We start from the raw sequence: 21,759 nt of genomic DNA on the forward strand, positions 1-21,759 counted from the left end.
TCACAACGACACACACTGAGAGTCAGAACATCACAACACAACGACACACAGTGACTCAGATCATCACAACGACACACACTGAGAGTCAGAACATCACAACACAATGACACACTGAGAGTCAGAACATCACAACACAACGACACACAGTGAGTCAGAACATCACAACACAATGACACACTGAGAGTCAGAACATCACAACACAACGACACACAGTGAGTCAGAACATCACAACACAATGACACAGCGAGAGTCAGAACATCACAACGACACACACTGAGAGTCAGAACATCACAACACAATGACACACAGCGAGAGTCAGAACATCACAACACAACGACACAGCGAGAGTCAGAACATCACAACACAACGACACAGCGAGAGTCAGAACATCACAACGACACACAGTGAGAGTCAGAACATCACATCACAACGACACACACTGAGAGTCAGAACATCACAACACAACGACACAGCGAGAGTCAGAACATCACAACGACACACACTGAGAGTCAGAACATCACATCACAACGACACAGCGAGAGTCAGAACATCACAACGACACACACTGAGAGTCAGAACATCACAACACAACGACACAGCGAGAGTCAGAACATCACAACACAATGACACAGCGAGAGTCAGAACATCACAACACAATGACACAGCGAGAGTCAGAACATCACAACGACACACACTGAGAGTCAGAACATCACAACACAACGACACAGCGAGAGTCAGAACATCACAACACAATGACACAGCGAGAGTCAGAACATCACAACACAATGACACAGCGAGAGTCAGAACATCACAACGACACACACTGAGAGTCAGAACATCACAACACAACGACACACTGAGAGTCAGAACATCACATCACAACGACACAGCGAGAGTCAGAACATCACATCACAATGACAAACAGTGAGAGTCAGAACATCACAACACAATGACACAGCGAGAGTCAGAACATCACAACACAACGACACAGCGAGAGTCAGAACATCACAACACAATGACAAACAGTGAGAGTCAGAACATCACAACGACACACAGTGAGAGTCAGAACATCACAACGACACACACTGAGAGTCAGAACATCACAACACAACGACACAGCGAGAGTCAGAACATCACAACGACACACAGTGAGAGTCAGAACATCACAACGACACACACTGAGAGTCAGAACATCACAACACAACGACACAGCGAGAGTCAGAACATCACAACGACACACAGTGAGAGTCAGAACATCACAACGACACACACTGAGAGTCAGAACATCACAACGACACACAGTGAGAGTCAGAACATCACAATGACACACTGAGAGTCAGAACATCACATCACAACGACACACAGTGAGTCAGAACATCACAACACAACGACACACAGTGAGTCAGAACATCACAACACAATGACACACTGAGAGTCAGAACATCACAACACAACGACACACAGTGAGTCAGAACATCACATCACAACGACACACAGTGAGTCAGAACATCACAACACAATGACACACTGAGAGTCAGAACATCACAACACAATGACACACTGAGAGTCAGAACATCACAACACAACGACACACAGTGAGTCAGAACATCACAACACAACGACACACAGTGAGTCAGAACATCACAACACAATGACACACTGAGAGTCAGAACATCACAACACAACGACACACAGTGAGTCAGAACATCACAACACAACGACACACAGTGAGTCAGAACATCACAACACAAAGACACAGTGAGTCAGAACATCACAACACAACGACACACAGCGAGAGTCAGAACATCATAACACAACGACACACAGTGAGTCAGAACATCACAACACAAAGACACACTGAGAGTCAGAACATCACAACACAACAACACACAGCGAGTCAGAACATCACAACACAATGAAACAGTGAGTCAGAACTTCACAACACAATGGTGCCAATGAACCCGTCAAGGCTCCTCCCGCTGACGTCGGGAGCGCAGAGTCCGGCTTTCAAACCTTGCTTGAACACATGAATAATTAATCTGAGCCGTTTCTTGCAGCGTGGGGTGTTGTGTATTAGAGATGTGTGTGACGCACACTGCGAGCCTGTCCTTCACGCCTGTCCTTGCCTGCGTCCGTATGGCAGAGCGCATCGTGAGGTCCGCACGCAAGGTTATGTATTATTAGTCTGCGTGGCGATGCTGACGATTCCATCTAGTACTGGCTCTCCTCCTGTGGTTGTGAAGCTCTCAGCGTGAAACCCTGCAGAGATGTGGCTACAATAGTCATCGTTGGTTATACCTCTATCAAATCAAGAGGCAACGCCCCCCTTTTCTTCCGGCATTGAGACACGATGCATTATGGGATTACACGGAGGTCCGGTGGAGAGAGGGTCTTTGGTTAGACCTGAGTGTAATCAATGCAGGACAGTAAAGTGTAGTAAAATTACTCTGGTAAGACATGGGATGTGCTTGGGGCAGGAAAGAGAGGACAGAAAAATAACACGCACACACACTCTGAGAAATTATGGTTTGGAGATTGTGTGTGGTACAACTGGACTTGTAGTTGCATCGTACCGTGGTAAAAACTTAGTAAAAAGTAGTAGTATGGTGTGGTAAAAAAAAACATGAAATAGGCTGTATTATGGTTTACCGTGGTAAAATCAATCAAATGTGGTAAGAACACAGTAAAATGTAGTGTACTGCACTTTGGCAAAAACACTCCGACAAAAACGGGGCCTCTGGCCCTTATGGCCTGTGTGTGTTCGTGTGTATCCTGACCAGGATTGTACAATGTTTTTAGCAGTTTTATCCTGTTATGGACCATGGTAAACTCCACTCACAGAGGGGCTATTTCCACTGCAGCTCAACAACATGGGCGTGTCTAATCCCCGTCCTGCAGCCCTCTTGGGAAAAACCCAGCCGCTCATGCGGGTCAGCGCCCGAAGGAGCGGTGTGACGATTGTCGAGGCGCCCCACGTCCGTGCTTCTGCTAAGACACGTCACTGTATTCAGACACAGCCACGTCCTGGAAGACCAGGAATCTCCAGAGCTCAGCCGGGAAGCTCCTTCCTGCGTCCTGTTTCTCTCCCAATCTCTCCACCCCTCCCTCTCTGCACATCTATTCTCTCTTTCTTAATCCATCTGCTCTTCTTCCTCTTTCCCCCTCACTCTCCTTCTCCCTTTCTGTTAATCCCTCTCTCTAAACCTCAACCTCAACCTCAATCTCTGGGTCTCAGCCCTCCCCCTCGCCATTAATCCTGTTCATGCTTCTTTCTCCATATCTCCGTCTCCCTCTCTCTCCCTCCATCAGTGTGGAGTTTCTCTTCAATTCTAAGTTATATTGACTTAGACAAGTTAAACAGGGATCACCAAAGCTTCTCAACTTTACACTCGTGCCCTTGCCTGGTCTCTCTCTCTCTCTCTCTCTCTCTCTCGCTCTCTCACTCTCTCCCTCTCTCTCTCTCTCCTCTGTGAAGCCACTCTCGGTGCATTTCATTCCAGGTACACGATTCTCTTCAGTTCAAAGCTGCTTTCTCGCCGGCGCTGGCAAAGTAAAAGTGACACGCACAAGACAGACATTTAATCTCCGCTTGCGCTCTCCATCTTTCCGTCGCTCTCTCTCTCCATCTCGGCCTAACAGGTGGAGGGAGGGGGAGAGGGACGGAGATGAGGGGAAGAAGGAGATGTGCGTGCGCGAGAGAGAGTGTTTCAGCGCTTCTTGCTGCGGAGGACAGAATCTATAAAAAGCCGTGCTGGCAGTGCAGTCAGCAGCCCAGCTGTGTGAGACGCCGCCTGACCCAGGCTGAGCGGCCCGGCGCGGCACGTGGCTGACCGCCCCCCCGAGGACTCATCGGTACAGAGAGAGAGAGAGGGTGTCCTTTCAGCACAGGACTGACCTGCACAACCCTGAGGACTCATCGGTACACTGAGAGAGAGAGAGAGACCCATGAATCATGCTTTGACAGCTGTGCACACTCTCACACACACACACACGCACAGTGGCTCTGGCTCTCGGGGCGCTTGGCAGGGGACCTGGGGGACCCCGAGTCTGGAGCATATCCTCTGCAGGGCTCAGGCAGGGACAGCCTTTATATAAGAGCCCAGTCAGCGCAGTCCAGCGCGGCAGGCTTTACATAAGGCAGCGTCCCCCCCAGCGCAGGCCATCAGAGCCGCAGCTTATGTAACACAGCACAACGCAACACCTTTCACACTCGCCCCACTGCTCAGAGATGGGCATGGGGGGTAGGGAGATGAGCTCATGTGAGGGACGTGTCTCTGCCGCAGTTCTCTGGGAAATGAGGTCCACACTGCACAGTGACACAGATCCCAGCCCCCCTGGGACCCCCCCCACACACACACATACTCACACTCACTGACACACAAACACACACAGACACACACAGAGACACACACACAAACACTCACTCAATTACACTCACACACGCACACACACCTCCCCCGGGGGGCATAGCAGGCTGCTCCCCACTCTCTCACACTCGGAGCAGAGACACGACTCACAGACAGGAGATGCTGCGCACACAGCAGAGCGCCCCACTGCGGTGTCTCCTGTGTGTAGGATGTGCCATGTTGTATGTGTAATCTGGTGTGTGTGTTTTTACATGTTCCCCCTAGCTTGCATGTATCTATGAATTCATAGATTTCCGTTTCCTTTCTGTCTGCACTATCCATTTTGATATAATTGGTGGTGTGGAGCAGGAGGGAGAGAGGAGCGAGACGGATCCAGAGGAAGGAGGCTGGACGAGGTGTGGTGTGAGACAAGACTTTATTAGCACAGTGCAGCTACACACACACACACACACACACACACACACACTCAGAGCGATGCAGAAACAACCACAGACATGCACTGGCACCCTCTTCAGTGCAGTGTCACACAAAGAGAGAGAGAGAGACTGACTTTTAACAACATGGATAAAGAGGAGAGAGACAAGAAATCTGAGAAAAGAAGAGAGAGGAGGCTGTGTGTGAAGGACAGGAGACAGGAGACAGACAGGCTACGAAACACAAAGACAAGTCAGGTCAACCAGCCACTCAGTCAATGATACAGTCAATCCATCAAATAAAAATGTATAAATATATTAATAAATAAATCAATCAGTTAATAAATTAATAAATCAGTGCAATGAGATCGGAGTCAGAAAGGCAAGAGCATCATCAGAGTGCAGAGCGCAGTTGCAGTGCCGAGTCAGGCTGCCACCCGTGCGGTTAGTGAGGTCCTGCTGCTGCGGAGATTAGGGCGGAGCTGGGCAGAGGTGTGGGCAGGTTGTGTAGAGCTGGGCGGGTTGTGTAGAGCTGGGTAGAGGTGTGTAGAGCTGGGCAGAGGTGTGGGCAGGTTGTGTAGAGCTGGGCGGGTTGTGTAGAGCTGGGTAGAGGTGTGTAGAGTTGGGCAGAGGTGTGGGCAGGTTGTGTAGAGCTGGGCAGAGGTGTGGGCGGTTTGTGTAGAGCTGGGCAGAGGTGTGGGCACGTTGTGTAGAGCTGGGCGGGTTGTGTAGAGCTGGGCAGAGGTGTGTAGAGCTGGGCAGAGGTGTGGGCGGTTTGTGTAGAGCTGGGCAGAGGTGTGGGCACGTTGTGTAGAGCTGGGCGGGTTGTGTAGAGCTGGGCAGAGGTGTGTAGAGCTGGGCAGAGGTGTGGGCAGGTTGTGTAGAGCTGGGCAGAGGTGTTTGGGCGGGTTGTGTAGAGCTGGGCAGGTGTGTAGAGCTGGGCAGAGGTGTGGGCAGGTTGTGTAGAGCTGGGCAGAGGTGTGGGCGGGTTGTGTAGAGCTGGGCAGAGGTGTGTAGAGCTGGGCAGAGTTGTGGGCAGGTTGTGTAGAGCTGGGCAGAGGTGTGGGCGGGTTGTGTAGAGCTGGGCAGAGATTTGGGCAGGGTGGTGGGGTGGTGCAAGTGACAGAGGGGTAATAGATGGAGGGGAAAGGTGGGTGTGGGGGCAGCAACCTGACAGGTCTGAGCCCTGGGCCTGATCACCCGGTATTGTGCACGGTCAGTCTGTCCACTACTGTCCTGCTGATCTCTGCAGTGTCCATGTCCCATGTCCTTCTATGTGTGTCCTCTGTCCCTCCATCCCACCCCCAGGGGCCATGTATGCGTCCAGTCCTGTGCATTGCGTCTGTGTGTGCGTCTGTGTGTCCATTCAGTCTGTCCGGGGTTGATTTTGCGAGTGTCCACAGGGCCCTGTCTGTCTGTCCTTCGGTCCCGTTTGTCATGCAGATCGTCTTCAGCATCCACAGTCCATCTGTCCCGTCTCTCCACCCGCTGTCCCCCTGTAGTGTACTGCCAGTACAGTTTCTGTGTACACAGTCTGCCTGTCCCCGTCTCCCAGCAGCCCCTGTCCGTCTGACTTTCTCTCCATCTGTGACGGACGAGCCGGAGACAACTACCCCAGGCCAGGAGGGACAGGGGAGCGGCTGGGAGAGAGGGACAGGGGGAGGAAAGAGAGTGGGGGGGGGTGGGCAGGTGGCTGGAGTGGGCAGGGGTCCAGGGTTTGGAGTCGGGGGGCCCCAGGGACACAGCTGGTCTTCTGACTAGACTGGACTGTGAGAAGCAATGGAGGGAGGGAGGTAGAGAGGGGAGAGGGGGCAGCGCTGGGGTCACTTCATTCTCTAAACTGTTGGAATAGAGGGATGAGGGAGGAGTGGAAAAATGGGAGGAGGGGAGAAGGAGGCGAGTTGGAATTGCAGGTAGGGGGAGGAGAGAGATAAGAAAGGGAGAGAAGGAAGATAAGGACACAGAGGTAGAAAGACAAGAAGAGAAAAGAAGAGGCAGATGAAGGGGGGGGCAGTGGGATGTGGAGAGAATGAGAGAGAGTTGGTTAGTATTGGCCTCAGCACTGAACAGCACACTGCACCCCCGCATGCACCCTGCGCCACAGCCACCCATGGACATACTGTCAGCTGACCCCTGTCATCACTCCCTAGTATGCCGAGCTGTGCCGGAGCCCCAAGTGTAGCGTGCCGTGCCGTATTGTATTGTATTGTATTATATTGTGTTGGAATCATCAAGAGTCAACGAGCTGAGCCAGGGGAAAGTACAGCCCCCCCACCATGTCCGTAGTCTGTACTATTCCAGCAAGCAACACACACACAGATCGGCATGCACCCCCCCAAACTGCTGACACTGCATGCAGGACGACACACAAGCAAGCAGGCTGACAACACCACGACTGAGACAACACTGGCACTCTTGACGCACCATGCTGTGTTACTGCTCCCTGCCTCTCCACCGTGACACACTGCACTGTGTCACTGCTGTCTCCCCTACACCTCAGAGCCTAAACCAATACAATCCCTCTGTGCCCCCCAACACCACAAACACCCCACAGGCCAATACAATAAACTGCACAACACACACCAGCCTAGAGCAGACCAGCCCCAGGGGAATGCCAGCCCCTGCGTATACACACTGTGTAAACGCCCAGACACACTGCAAATACAAATACTGACCCACTCTTTATGAACACACTGTATACGGTCACTGTACACACACACTGAGTACACGATCAATTCATTTACACACACACACAACCCAAGTACACAGTCAGTATATACACACACACACACACACACACACACTCAGACAGAGCTCTAGGGCCGGCACACACAGCCTGTTTATCATATGATTGCTTCCGTTTCACTCGTGCTTTTGTAGTTCAGAAGACACAAAACACAGCCAAGCACACATAACATTAACACAAGATTTCACAGATACAAGATATGACTTGATATTACAAAATAAATCCCTGCGAAGGGAACTTTACAAATAAAAATGTATTGATTGATTGATTGATTGATTGATTAACTGTAGCCTCTGTAATGCAGCTGAGGTTGAGTGCTGCAGATAACACTGAATGAAAGTTGTTTTTGTTTATATTAAGCATCCCGTTTTAAGAAAGGGTTAATTCAATATTTTGGATATGTGGCCTGCGAGGTGAGCACCTTTGGTCTAGAGTGATCCTCAAAACAAACAGAAAAGGCAGGAGAGAAACCATACAACCCACAAAGATAAAGATCTGATTAAATAAAACACACACACACACACACACACACACACACAGAGCACTCAGAGAGAGCGACCACACACAGGACGCTGGATTGGATTTAGACTGTGGCCCCTATGGGCTAGGGCTGTGCAGCAGGGGGCAAAAAACACTGCAGGACACACACCCCTCCAGGCCAAACAACAGCACAGCAACTATACAACTAGCCATGCAGGCTGGAGAGCTCATCCAATGGGCCACATGCTCCTCACAGCGTCTGTCCTGTTTATTTCCCTTTTATTCATTTCAGTGTTGATATGGTAACTGCTTTTTATCACTTTTACTCTATTACTTTATTGTATTAGTTAATTGTATTGCATCCCTTTATTGCTATTTATGTATTTATTGTAGTGCTAACTCATACTCTGCTGTTTTTATCTCTAGACATTTCATTTGTTAATAGTTTAATGCTTTTGTGAAACGCTGTCACTGTTCTTGTAATGAGAGGCATTCGACAGATACAGGCGTTGATGAAGATCAATGTGTTATTCTTATGACACAGTAGGAAGTGCAGCCTGGTCTGCCCTTGGATGGTCAGTGTCCACTGAGCAGGCGTCTCCGAGGACACCAGCCCGGACGCCTCTGCCATAATGCCACAGCGTCTCGCCCGCCTAGGTATGCAGACACACGGAGCCCAGGAGCCACAGGACGCAAAACTGAACTTAAACAAATCTAACGCAGACGAGACGTGAGACCGGCAGCCAAAGTAGGCGAGACAGAGAGAAGTGCGTGCCCAGGGGTCAGGAAGAAGAGAGGGATTGTGGGACAGCTCTTACCAGGTTTCTGTGCCCCCTGTCCCTCCTGCTCCCCATTCTCCAACACGGCCTGCACACCGCCTGCACAGACAGACACACAGACGCGTTACTGCACAAACAGATGCACTACTGCACAGACAGACACACACATACATTACAGTAGAGCCGCATTTCTGCGCAGACAGACACACAGATGCATTACTGCAGAGCTGCATTACTGCGCAGACACAGACCCACTACTGCAACGAACAGACGCACACAGACATTACTGTAGAGCCGCATTACTGTACAGACAGACATATTACTGTGCTGACAGACACACAGATGCATTACTGCAGAGCTGCATTACTGCACAGACACACAGCCGCATTACTGCACAGACAAGCAGCCCACCACTGACACAGACACGCACATGCAAACACGCACAGAACACCACACTGACACACACACACACAGCACCGCACTTACACTCAGACACGCACACACAGAGCACTGCACTGACACACACAGAGCACCGCAGACACGCACACACGCACATGCACGCACGCAGCACTGCACTGACACACACAGACAATATTGTCTGCCTGTGTAACACTGCAATAACTGAACAGACAGCTCATACTGAAACCCCCCCCCCACTCTAACCTCCCTCCCTCCGCCAGACGTCCCCAGGACCAGTTATATAACACTGACCTGCTCTCTCTCTCTCTCTCTCTCTGCGCTGTAATTTTCCATCCCTCTCTCCCCTCCCCTGAGCTTCAGACTGATGCAGACAGACACATTACTGTGCTGACAGACACACAGATGCATTACTGCAAAGCTGCATTACTGCACAGACAAGCAGCCCACCGCACAGACAGAGCACCGCAATGACACACACAGACACGCGCACGCACACACACACACCCCCACAGAGCACCACACTGACACACATTAGGTGCGCCTTTTGAATATACACCGATCAGCCATAACATTATGACCACCTGCCTAATCTTGTGTAGGTCCCCCTTTTGCCGCCAAAACAGCCCTGACCCGTCAAGGCATGGACTCCACTAGACCTCTGAAGGTGTGCTGTGGTATCTGGCACCAAGACGTTAGCAGCAGATCCTTGAAGTCCTGTAAGTTGCGAGGTGTAGCCTCCATGGATCGGACTCGTTTGTCCAGAACATCCCACAGATGCTCGATTGGATTGAGATCTGGGGAATTTGGAGGCCAAGTCAACACCTTGAACTCGTGATTCATCAGACCAGGCCACCTTCTTCCATTGCTCCGTGGTCCAGTTCTGATGCTCACGTGCCCATTGTAGGCGCTTTCGGCAGTGGACAGGGGTCAGCATGGGCACCCTGACTGGTCTGCGGCTACGCGGCCCCATACGCAACAAATTGTGACGCACTGTGTGTTCTGACACATTTCTATCAGAACCAGCATTAACTTTTTCAGCAATTTGAGCTACAGTAGCTTGTCTGTTGGATCGGGCCAGACACGGGCCAGCCTTCGCTCCCCACTTGCATCAGTGAGCCTTGGCCGCACATGACCCTGTCGCCGGTTCACCGCTTTTCCTTCCTTGGACACTTTTGACAGGTTCTGACCACTGCAGACCGGGAACACCCCACAAGAGCTGCAGTTTTGGAGATGTTCTGACCCAGTCGTCTAGCCATCACAATTTGGCCCTTGTCAAAGTCGCTCAGATCCTTACGCTGCCCATTTTTCCTGATTCTAACACATCAACTTTGAGGACAAAATGTTCACTTGCTGCCTAATATATCCCACCCACTGACAAGTGCCATGATAACAAGATTATCAGTGTTATTCACTTCACCTGTCAGTGGTCATAATGTTATGGCTGACCGGTGTATATTTTCAAATTATTTATGTATAGATATGTTGTTATGAAGTATATTTTGATGGGCTTTTGCTTCCCATGTTTTGATTAGTTATTATCTGACACTCGCTGCTGGAGATGAGTGACAGCTTGACCACGCCCACTGTTGTGGGAAGCCGAGCCCATATGAGGAAGTGATGGGGAGAACATGGCAGTCCTAGCAGTAGTGGAAGCTACAGTTTTTCAGCCTCGTCTACTACTCTAAAACTCTATCCTCTGCCTCCTCCTACTCCTCTCACCTCTATTTATATATTTATTTACGTTTTCTATGAGTACAATGGATTATGGATTGTACAAATTAATTAAGTGATGTTTACTAAACGAAAGACAGCATCTCAAGGAATGAACACTGAGCCACGAAAGGAAGAACAACGGGACCGGTGCGTTGAACATCTACCAACTACTGCCGGGGCCGTAGTGTTTAAATTGGCTTGGAAGCCACTACATTCAAGTTGAAAAATGACGCATTGTGGAATCCACGTGCCATTGTGATGCGATGTGATGTGAATTCAAGTGCAAGGAGCATTACTCTCCTTTCCTCTCTCCATCCCCATCCAGCCTTCTATCACTCCCTCACACTCGTCATCCACCTATACTCCTCTTCCCAGTGTGAGTGAGCCTGTCTCTCTAATACATCATATAAATCACATATATAAGGCATGCCTGTGTCTGGGAGTGTGTGCGTCAGTGTGTCCGTCTCCGTCTCTTTCTGCATCGACACACTCACACACTCATATTGCTCACATTAAACCATTCAGTCAGGAGTCCCACATGCAGCGCACACAACACAATCACTCCCCTCTCTCTCTCTCCACCCCCAAAGCCCTCAGCCCAGGACTCCACTACTGAACACACCGAGTGTGGCCCCATGGCCCGGCCTGAACGCACCAAGGGTGGCCCCGCGGCCCGGCCTGAACACACTGAGGGTGGCCCCGTGGCCCGGCCCAAGCATCAGTCCCGCTCCAACACTGCACAATAACAGCGATGAATGTGTTCAGATTATTCCCATTGTCCCCCAACTCACCCTGGCTCTGGCCGTCTGCTGCGACCTCATCCTTGTCCAGCAGGGGCCGGTAGTCTGTCTTGCCCACTGTCTCGCCAACCTGGTCATCGAAGCTCTCGGCCTCCAGCTGGGCCATGAAGTCACGCTCCACCAGCGGCTCGGGGTCCCTGGGGGCCGCACTGTCGCTCAGCGCGTCGCTCAGACTGAGGTCATCCATGGCACTGCAGGAACAAGCCCCCCCCAGTCCATCAGCCACTGATCACAACACCACAAGGGGGAGCCACTTCACAGGGTTCCCACACAAATCAGATTTTTTTTCCATGATTTTTCCACGATCATTTTCTGATTTTCCATGACTAAATGTATTCATTTACAACAAAAATGCTGGAAAGTTGAAAATGCACACAGAAAATATTGAAGATATTGATAAAAACAATAGGAAAGAACCACAATCAGCTTTTGTCATGATGGCCTCCTCCTCCCCACAGCCATCCACTCCCCCCACTTTAATAAAACAGGCTCCCATCAGCTAATACAGAGCACACAGATGTAAATTAAACCTAGTACTATCTGATCAATGTATATGTAGTATAAATGGTAATTACAGTAGAAACTATACAAAACAATATTAACAATCCATATTTTAAGGATTTTAGCAGTAATTCTGAATTGCCTTGAATATAAACTACTATAAATCAGCTAAATTAATTAATAAAAACATACATTCAAACATTACAATAGACACATGGTCCGTTCAGTAGGGGACTACAGTAATCTTTTCCCTTACGCTGCTTATAGACAACTGCTTTGTTTTAAACTTGAAAGCTTTTTATTATCAGGTTTCCTTTCTTTAAAAAAAAAACCCGTATAAATAATGATTTTCACCAATAGATGACCAGATTTTAATTTGAGGAGTTTGGATTTTACTGATTTATACCCATTTTAAACATGCTCAATATCATTTTCAGTTTCTTATCAGTAATTTCTTATGAAACACTACTTCACAAGCGTGTGTGATATTACGACATTATCTTGTCAGCACTCACATCGCAGCTGTTCTGCAGTGCACAGCTCACACAGACGCCTGCTGGAGGTCATGTGTTTAATATCACTCTATATGATTGGCTCACACACGGAGGTTGGTCAGCATTGTGGCATTGAGGACAGTACTGGCGCTGACACAATACAGCAGCACGTAGAAACAAACGGCACAGGAAACTCAGCACAGTGAGCTTTGGGATAAACAGTGTATATTGGTAACTTTGTAGAACTTGTTTGTGGTTTTGAAATAAAATTGAATGCGTTGAATAGAACAATATGTATTACAATATGTTATTATTTACTTGATTTGACATTACATTACATTATTTGTCATTTAGCAGACGCTCTTATCCAGGGCGACTTACATTTGTGAAGATAGCACTGCCCCAACCTGCTATATGCTGCCTGCATATAACACATAAACACCTCATAAAGTTTGAGCATTTAATGCAGGCAGGGGTTCTCAACACTGTCCTGGGAGCCCCTGTGTCTGCTGTTTGTTCTAACAGAGCGCTCTCTCGTTTAATTGAAATCTTAAATGGAATTATCAACCAACACACAAAAGCTGAAAATAACAGGAAATGTCTCATTAATCACTTAATTTGTTCAATTACAGGATTGCTGAAATGACTGAGAGCTGAAAGCGCAGGTGAGCAAATATTAGAAGAGACAGTGGCTCACCAGGACCTGGGCTGAGAAACACTGCCTACATTAAATGCTCAAACTTTATGACGTGTCCGTTGCTTTTAAATTAAGGAGCCAAATGTATGATGTGCATACTTAGTTCAAATCATGTAAATAATAATATTGTTCTATTCAACAAATTAAATTGTACAATTTCAAAACCACTGATGTAGGCTATAGTACAAAACTTTTTTAAACCAGATACATTTTTTTGCACGGATTTTCACCCGGTTTTAGCTTTTTTTTTTTCAAAATAAAAACCGAAAACACAGAACTCCGTGTTTGATAATGAGAAAACAACAATTAAAACAGCAGTTCATCTTTATTCACAAAAACAACATATCCTGGTGAAGATCTTGTGTAGATCGAAACGTTTTAGCTAAAAACCTGTGAAGCATGGGTTACATAAATATTTTTTATTTGTGCACTGGAGCTGTGGTAAATGTGCGGGTGTTTCTTTCTTTTTACTTTATATGGATTTTTTGTACCCTGCACCTACTAAATAAGTTGTGTGTGTGATAACTTTTACTATTACCTTTATTTCTCATAAAAGGGCAAGCATCATTCTGGCAGATCCTGACCAATATAGTCACGATCACGTACACAGATTTACGTCATTCTGCTCCAAATCTACATAAATACTGTGAATGTGCTGGCTGAATGGTCAGTTCTGTTCAGAATGACGTACAACGCAACCGATGATCTTGAGGATCTGTGCAGAGTGAGGAAAGTCTGCGTGTTGTGAACGCACCAAGCTGCTGTGTGTTGCTATATGGGTATAGGAGTTCTGTATGTGCTTAGCGTGTATGCGCTGCACACTGACTCTCCCAAGACTTGGAACTCTCTGTGTACATAATATCAGCACAGAGCACTGTGTGCCATGACATTCATAATAACCACATGTATTACAGAGGACGCACTAAAATGACATTTTAAACAGGATTTAATACAATTGTATTCTGCACCATGAAACTTACTTTGTATCAGAGTGTACATTATATCCCATGTATGTTGTAAATGGATTTGACTGTGTGATTTCCCATGACTTTCCCATTCATTTTCCATGACCATTTTTTTTCCATGACTTTTCCAGGATTTTCCATGACCGTGGGAACCCTGCACTTCAGTGGAGGTAGTGTCTGCGTTCGTGTGTGTCTGTGTCAGCATCTGAGTGTGTGGGTGTGTGTGTGTGTCTGTCTGTGAGAATGAAAGGGTGGGTGCGTCTCTCTGGCCAGTTGGGTATTACAGTGCGTCTGTGTCTGTGTCTTGTGTGAGACAGAGAGACAGGAGGAGGCCCTGATGGTTTTGTGAGGTTCTGATTAGAGAGTGACATGAAGAAGGGACCCCCGCGGGATGGGAAGAAATAAACATTCAGTTTTGCGGTTTGAGACGGTACAGGAGTGAAGCTCACGGGACAGGGCGGGACTGGGAAAAGAACAAAAATAGAGCTCTCGGGACGGGCAGGAACAGGACTGTCCCCTGGAGACAGGAATAAGTATATTTGTCTTTTAAAAGTTATGAAACACTACCTGCTGAACACTGAGAGGTCACTGTCCTCCTTCCAGCTAATCAATGTCTGATCTGATATTAATCTTTATACTTATTTATTTCAGAGAGCTTTATTTTCGGTTGCATGTATAAAAAGAGCTCTTCAGGTGCGGACTATGTTTAATACCTCACCCTCTCAGGTTTTAAAAGCCACTGTTGTCTTATTATTATTATTTTAAGGACTCATCAAATTGTATTCAGAATGTTTTTAATTCTGTATATTGTGATATTACCTCATCATCCAAACAGTGGAACATATCGTGATATTAATTTCAGTTCATATCGCCCCACCACTCATTCTAGCCAGAATAAATGATCGATTACATTTTGCAAATATAGCTTTTAAGAATCCGTAGTGGAGTGAGAGGTTAATGCCCCGTGTATAATTAATAGGTTCAGCCTTCTTTGTTTTAGAAAAGTATCAGGACAGGACGGGACTCAAGAATCAGTCCCGAGTCACTCGCTAGTTCTGGTCTCTGCTCGAACCATGTTCTGCTCCCCCCTCTCTCCCTCTCTGAGCTGCGTCTCTCTGCTAGAAGAGCAGCATCGCCTCCCAGTGGAGAGCAGGAGACAGAGCGAGAGGAGGAGAGAGCGATAGAGGGAGATGGAGAGATAATGGGGAGCAGCTCTCTCACGCTCTCTGTGGCTTCAGTGTCTAATCCCCGCCCCCCCCTCGCTCAGGACAGCATTATTATCCTGCTGTATTAACCCCCCCTGTGTTTCCACTGTCAGTGAAGCTTTATTGCACCGCCTGTGTTAACCCCCGAGTGCTGTGCTGTGTGACTGAGAGAGAGGGGGATGGGGGTAAAGAGAGAGGGGGATGGGGGAGCGCGGATGGCTATGTCATCAGCAGTACGTACCGGAGCTGCGGGTCTCAGTTGTGTGCGCGGTGGGTCTGAGATAACCAGAGAGAGAGAGAGAGAGAGAGAGAGAGAGAGAGAGAGAGTTAATCCACTGATCTGAACACACAGCAGCACATCCAAATAATCCCACCACCCTCTCTCACGCATGTACACACACACACCAGGCCCAGCCCACGTTCAGTGACAGCGCAATGACAGCACAGTGTGGAGCCGCGAGTGAAGACCGCCCGTCTCCTGTCCCGGGGTCTCTGTGCCTGTCGTCTCGGGGTCTCCACCTCTATCTCACTGTCCCAGGATATCAAGTCTCTTTCTCTCTGTATCCCAGTGTCTCTGTCAGTCTCTCGGTATTTGTGTCCCTGTGCATCTCGTCTGTGTGTTTGTCTCTTGTTCTGCATCTCTCAGCTTCTCTCGCTCTCCCTGTGTGCCCCTCCCTGCTCAGACAGCCCATTCCCCAGCTGCCTGCCATTCCCGCCGTGTGACACAGCTCTGAGTTTAGCGCACTGACTCACTGCCGCTCCCACACGGACAGCCTACCCCTCACTGACGCTCCCACAATGCCACACGGACAGCCTGGCCCTCACTGACGCTCCCACAATGTCACACGGACAGCCTGGCCCTCACTGACGCTCCCACAATGTCACACGGACAGCCTGGCCCTCACTGACGCTCCCACACTCCCACACAGACAGCCTGGTTCCCCTCCCCCTCAGGGCCACACCAGGAGAGCTGGGTGCAGTGAACCAGCCGAGACTTGCGTCTGTCTGTCCAAAGGCACTCGGACACGGACACACTCACAGCAAGCAGCCAGAGAGACAGGCAGGGGAGACAGCTGCCACAGACAGAGAGGGAGAGGCAGCTGCCAGACAGCACTCAGACTCAGGCTGTTGAACCGCCATCTCCAGATAAACTTTAATTCCCAGTCTATCCGTCTCCCCTATGAAAAAGGCCCAAAATACCACACGCATTCTCTCCCACTCCACCACTCTATCAGAGACAGCCTCTGTCCCTCACCCTCACTCTCCCTCCTCTCCCCACTGCTCAGAGGCGTGACGGGGAGCGAGGTTATCAAAGGAAGCACTGCTTGTGTTAAAACAGACACCTCCTGACTCTCTCTCTCTCTCTCTCTCTCTCTCTCTCTCTCTCACACACACACACGTCTCTCCCATCCCTCTCTCTCTCACACACACTGAAACCTGAGGTCCCAGAGAGGAGGAGAGAAGGAGGACAGGGCTTCTGTCTGTGTCTCCTCCCTCCACTGCCCCTGCTTCCATCTACTCCTCTCCAGCCCTGTTTTATATCCTCTCCTCTGTTTTCCTCTCTCCCTTCTCCAATCCTCGTATTCCCTCCCTCTCTGTATCTGTGTCCATTACAGTTGATGTTAATACTGTGGACTAAGATGAATGTTATATATGTCTGCCTGTTTTCTTTCAACTTATTGACATATTTCACTTACTTTTAGTTATTATTTTCTTAATTATCAAAGTATTTATTTTATAATTACTACAGCATGCATCATCTGTATTGTACATGCTTTGGCAACACCAAAGGGCAAGAGATCGTGCCAATAAAGCTCAGCTGAACTTGAATAATCATCACAGAAACATCGAATTGAATAAACATCTGAATCCTAACCGGAGCCTTTGCACAACAACTCAACACACACCATCCCTCCTCCCTACACAACTCAACACACACTGTCGCTTTCTCCTACACTGAACACTGGCTGGCAGGGGGTAATCACAACACCTCAGCTATATCTCCCTAGCCACTGCAAACACACACTTGCTCGATCAATCGTCACACGTATCTCTCTCTGTGTCCCCGTGTGAGTGTGCGCGTCTCTGTACGAGTGTCCCTGTGTGAGTGTGTGCGCCTCTCTGTACGAGTGTCCCTGTGTGAGTGTGCGTGTCCCTGTGTGAGTGTGTGCGCGTCTCTGTACGAGTGTCCCTGTGTGAGTGTGTGCGCCTCTCTGTACGAGCGTCCCTGTGTGAGTGTGCGCGTCTCTGTACGAGTGTCCCTGTGTGAGTGTGCGCGTCTCTGTACGAGTGTCCCTGTGTGAGTGTGCGCGTCTCTCTGTACGAGCGTCCCTGTGTGAGTGTGTGCGCCTCTCTGTACGAGCGTCCCTGTGTGAGTGTGTGCGCCTCTCTGTACGAGCGTCCCTGTGTGAGTGTGTGCGCCTCTCTGTACGAGCGTCCCTGTGTGAGTGTGCGCGTCTCTGTACTAGTGTCCCTGTGTGAGTGTGCGCGTCTCTGTACGAGTGTCCCTGTGTGAGTGTGTGCGCCTCTCTGTACGAGCGTCCCTGTGTGAGTGTGTGCGCCTCTCTGTACGAGTGTCCCTGTGTGAGTGTGTGCGCGTCTCTGTACGAGTGTCCCTGTGTGAGTGTGTGCGCGTCTCTGTACGAGTGTCCCTGTGTGAGTGTGTGTGCATCTCTGGCAACAGGGAAATCACACAGAGCAGAGACAGCGGAGAAAACGGTGCAGAGCCTCACACTGCTAGAGCACCCGAACACCTCGAGAGTGTGAGTGTGAGTGTGACAGTGACAGTGACAGGCAGTGAGTGTGCGAGTGAGAGAGAGTAACACCCCCACCGCCCTGGCTCTCATTCACAAATCCAGCCTTGGCAGCTCAGAGCCACTAAGCTGACAGAGCAGGTCACTGAGCCCAGTTATGTAGTGGGGCAGCAGTGTGCAGTAGTGTGATGTGTACTGGGGCAGCAGTGTGCAGTAGTGTGATGTGTAGTGGGGCAGCAGTGTGCAGTAGTGTGCAGTAGTGTGATGTGTAGTGTGCAGTAGTGTGATGTGTAATGGGGCAGCAGTGTGCAGTAGTGTGATGTGTAGTGGGGCAGCAGTGTGCAGTAGTGTGATGTGTAGTGGGGCAGCAGTGTGCAGCAGTGTGCAGTAGTGTGATGTGTAGTGTGCAGTAGTGTGATGTGTAGTGGGGCAGTAGTGTGCAGTAGTGTGATGTGTAGTGGGGCAGCAGTGTGCAGTAGTGTGATGTGTAGTGTGCAGTAGTGTGATGTGTAGTGGGGCAGCAGTGTGCAGCAGTGTGCAGTAGTGTGATGTGTAGTGTGCAGTAGTGTGATGTGTAGTGTGCAGTAGTGTGATGTGTAATGGGGCAGCAGTGTGCAGTAGTGTGATGTGTAGTGGGGCAGCAGTGTGCAGTAGTGTGATGTGTAGTGTGCAGTAGTGTGATGTGTAGTGGGGCAGCAGTGTGCAGTAGTGTGATGTGTAGTGTGCAGTAGTGTGATGTGTAGTGGGGCAGCAGTGTGCAGTAGTGTGATGTGTAGTGTGCAGTAGTGTGATGTGTAGTGGGGCAGCAGTGTGCAGCAGTGTGCAGTAGTGTGATGTGTAGTGTGCAGTAGTGTGATGTGTAATGGGGCAGCAGTGTGCAGTAGTGTGATGTGTAGTGGGGCAGCAGTGTGCAGTAGTGTGATGTGTAGTGGGGCAGCAGTGTGCAGTAATGTGATGTGTAGTGTGCAGTAGTGTGATGTGTAGTGGGGCAGCAGTGTGCAGTAATGTGATGTGTAGTGGGGCAGCAGTGTGCAGTAGTGTGATGTGTAGTGGGGCAGCAGTGTGCAGTAGTGTGATGTGTAGTGGGGCAGCAGTGTGCAGTAATGTGATGTGTAGTGTGCAGTAGTGTGATGTGTAGTGGGGCAGCAGTGTGCAGTAGTGTGATGTGTAGTGGGGCAGCAGTGTGCAGTAGTGTGATGTGTAGTGGGGCAGCAGTGTGCAGTAGTGTGCAGTAGTGTGATGTGTAGTGTGCAGTAGTGTGATGTGTAATGGGGCAGCAGTGTGCAGTAGTGTGATGTGTAGTGGGGCAGCAGTGTGCAGTAGTGTGATGTGTAGTGTGCAGTAGTGTGATGTGTAGTGGGGCAGCAGTGTGCAGTAGTGTGATGTGTAGTGGGGCAGCAGTGTGCAGCAGTGTGCAGTAGTGTGATGTGTAGTGTGCAGTAGTGTGATGTGTAGTGTGCAGTAGTGTGATGTGTAGTGGGGCAGCAGTGTGCAGCAGTGTGCAGTAGTGTGATGTGTAGTGTGCAGTAGTGTGATGTGTAGTGGGGCAGCAGTGTGCAGTAGTGTGATGTGTAGTGGGGCAGCAGTGTGCAGTAGTGTGATGTGTAGTGGGGCAGCAGTGTGCAGTAGTGTGATGTGTAGTCTGCAGTAGTGTGATGTGTAGTGGGGCAGCAGTGTGCAGTAGTGTGATGTGTAGTCTGCAGTAGTGTGATGTGTAGTGGGGCAGCAGTGTGCAGTAGTGTGATGTGTAATGGGGCAGCAGTGTGCAGTAGTGTGATGTGTAGTGGGGCAGTAGTGTGATGTGTAATGGTCATAGTGTGAGCAGGCAGTGTGCAGTAGTGTGATGTGTAGTGGGGCAGCAGTGTGCAGTAGTGTGATGTGTAGAGTGTGCAGTAGTGTGATGTGTAATGGGGACTCACAGTCTGTGTGTATCTCTCTTAGTGTGATCTGTAGTGTGCAGTAGTGTGCAGTAGTGTTATGTGTAGTGTGCAGTAGTGTGATGTTGTAATGGGGAGTGTGATCTGTAGTGTGCAGTAGTGTGATCTGTAGTGTGCAGTAGTGTGCAGTAGTGTTATGTGTAGTGTGCAGTAGTGTGATGTGTAATGGGGCAGCAGTGTGCAGTAGTGTGATGTGTAGTGGGGCAGAAGTGTGCAGTAGTGTGATGTGTAGTGGGGCAGCAGTGTGCAGTAGTGTGATGTGTAATGGGGCAGCGGTGTGCAGTAGTGTTATGTGTAGTGTGCAGTAGTGTGATGTGTAGTGTGCAGTAGTGTGATGTGTAATGGGGCAGCAGTGTTATGTGTAGTGTGCAGTAGTGTGATGTGTAGTGTGCAGTAGTGTGATGTGTAGTGGGGCAGCAGTGTGCAGTAGTGTTATGTGTAGTGTGCAGTAGTGTGATGTGTAGTGGGGCAGCAGTGTGCAGTAGTGTTATGTGTAGTGTGCAGTAGTGTGATGTGTAGTGTGCAGTAGTGTGATGTGTAGTGTGCAGTAGTGTGATGTGTAATGGGGCAGCAGTGTGCAGTAGTGTGATGTGTAGTGTGCAGTAGTGTGATGTGTAGTGGGGCAGCAGTGTGCAGTAGTGTGATGTGTAATGGGGCAGCAGTGTGCAGTAGTGTGATGTGTAGTGTGCAGTAGTGTGATGTGTAATGGGGCAGTAGTGTGCAGTAGTGTGATGTGTAGTGGGGCAGCAGTGTGCAGTAGTGTGATGTGTAGTGTGCAGTAGTGTGATGTGTAGTGGGGCAGCAGTGTGCAGCAGTGTGCAGTAGTGTGATGTGTAGTGTGCAGTAGTGTGATGTGTAATGGGGCAGCAGTGTGCAGTAGTGTGATGTGTAGTGGGGCAGCAGTGTGCAGTAGTGTGATGTGTAGTGGGGCAGCAGTGTGCAGTAATGTGATGTGTAGTGTGCAGTAGTGTGATGTGTAGTGGGGCAGCAGTGTGCAGTAGTGTGATGTGTAGTGGGGCAGCAGTGTGATGTGTAGTGTGCAGTAGTGTGATGTGTAATGGGGCAGCTGTGTGCAGTAGTGTGATGTGTAGTGGGGCAGCAGTGTGCAGTAGTGTGATGTGTAGTGGGGCAGCAATGTGCAGTAGTGTGATGTGTAGTGGGGCAGAAGTGTGCAGTAGTGTGATGTGTAGTGTGCAGTAGTGTGATGTGTAGTGTGCAGTAGTGTGATGTGTAGTGTGCAGTAGTGTGATGTGTAATGGGGCAGCAGTGTTATGTGTAGTGTGCAGTAGTGTGATGTGTAGTGGGGCAGTAGTGTGATGTGTAGTGTGCAGTAGTGTGATGTGTAGTGGGCAGCAGTGTGCAGTAGTGTTATGTGTAGTGTGCAGTAGTGTGATGTGTAGTGTGCAGTAGTGTGATGTGTAATGGGGCAGCAGTGTGCAGTAGTGTGATGTGTAGTGGGGCAGCAGTGTGCAGTAGTGTGATGTGTAAT

General features: G+C 49.3%; 1 protein-coding gene across 6 annotated transcripts in view; it reads right to left on the reverse strand.

The window, feature by feature from the left end:
- The window catches only part of LOC136760580 (microtubule-associated protein 4), a 92,537-nt gene that overhangs the window by 65,116 nt on the left and 5,662 nt on the right, over nucleotides 1–21,759 (reverse strand). For 5 of the 6 annotated variants that reach the window (XM_066716060.1, XM_066716092.1, XM_066716085.1 and 2 more), the window contains exons 2-4: nucleotides 15,822–15,856; nucleotides 11,710–11,909; nucleotides 8,825–8,884 (exon numbers count right to left, since the gene is read on the reverse strand). In XM_066716060.1, the coding sequence (XP_066572157.1) occupies nucleotides 8,825–8,884; nucleotides 11,710–11,905 (256 nt within the window). In that variant the 5' untranslated portion in view covers nucleotides 11,906–11,909; nucleotides 15,822–15,856. The remainder of the gene's footprint in view (nucleotides 1–8,824; nucleotides 8,885–11,709; nucleotides 11,910–15,821; nucleotides 15,857–21,759) is intronic. The other variant, XM_066716078.1, reaches the window with a different exon arrangement.

This window comes from Amia ocellicauda, chromosome 2 (genome assembly GCF_036373705.1).
Source record: "Amia ocellicauda isolate fAmiCal2 chromosome 2, fAmiCal2.hap1, whole genome shotgun sequence".
Classification (NCBI taxonomy): domain Eukaryota; kingdom Metazoa; phylum Chordata; class Actinopteri; order Amiiformes; family Amiidae; genus Amia; species Amia ocellicauda.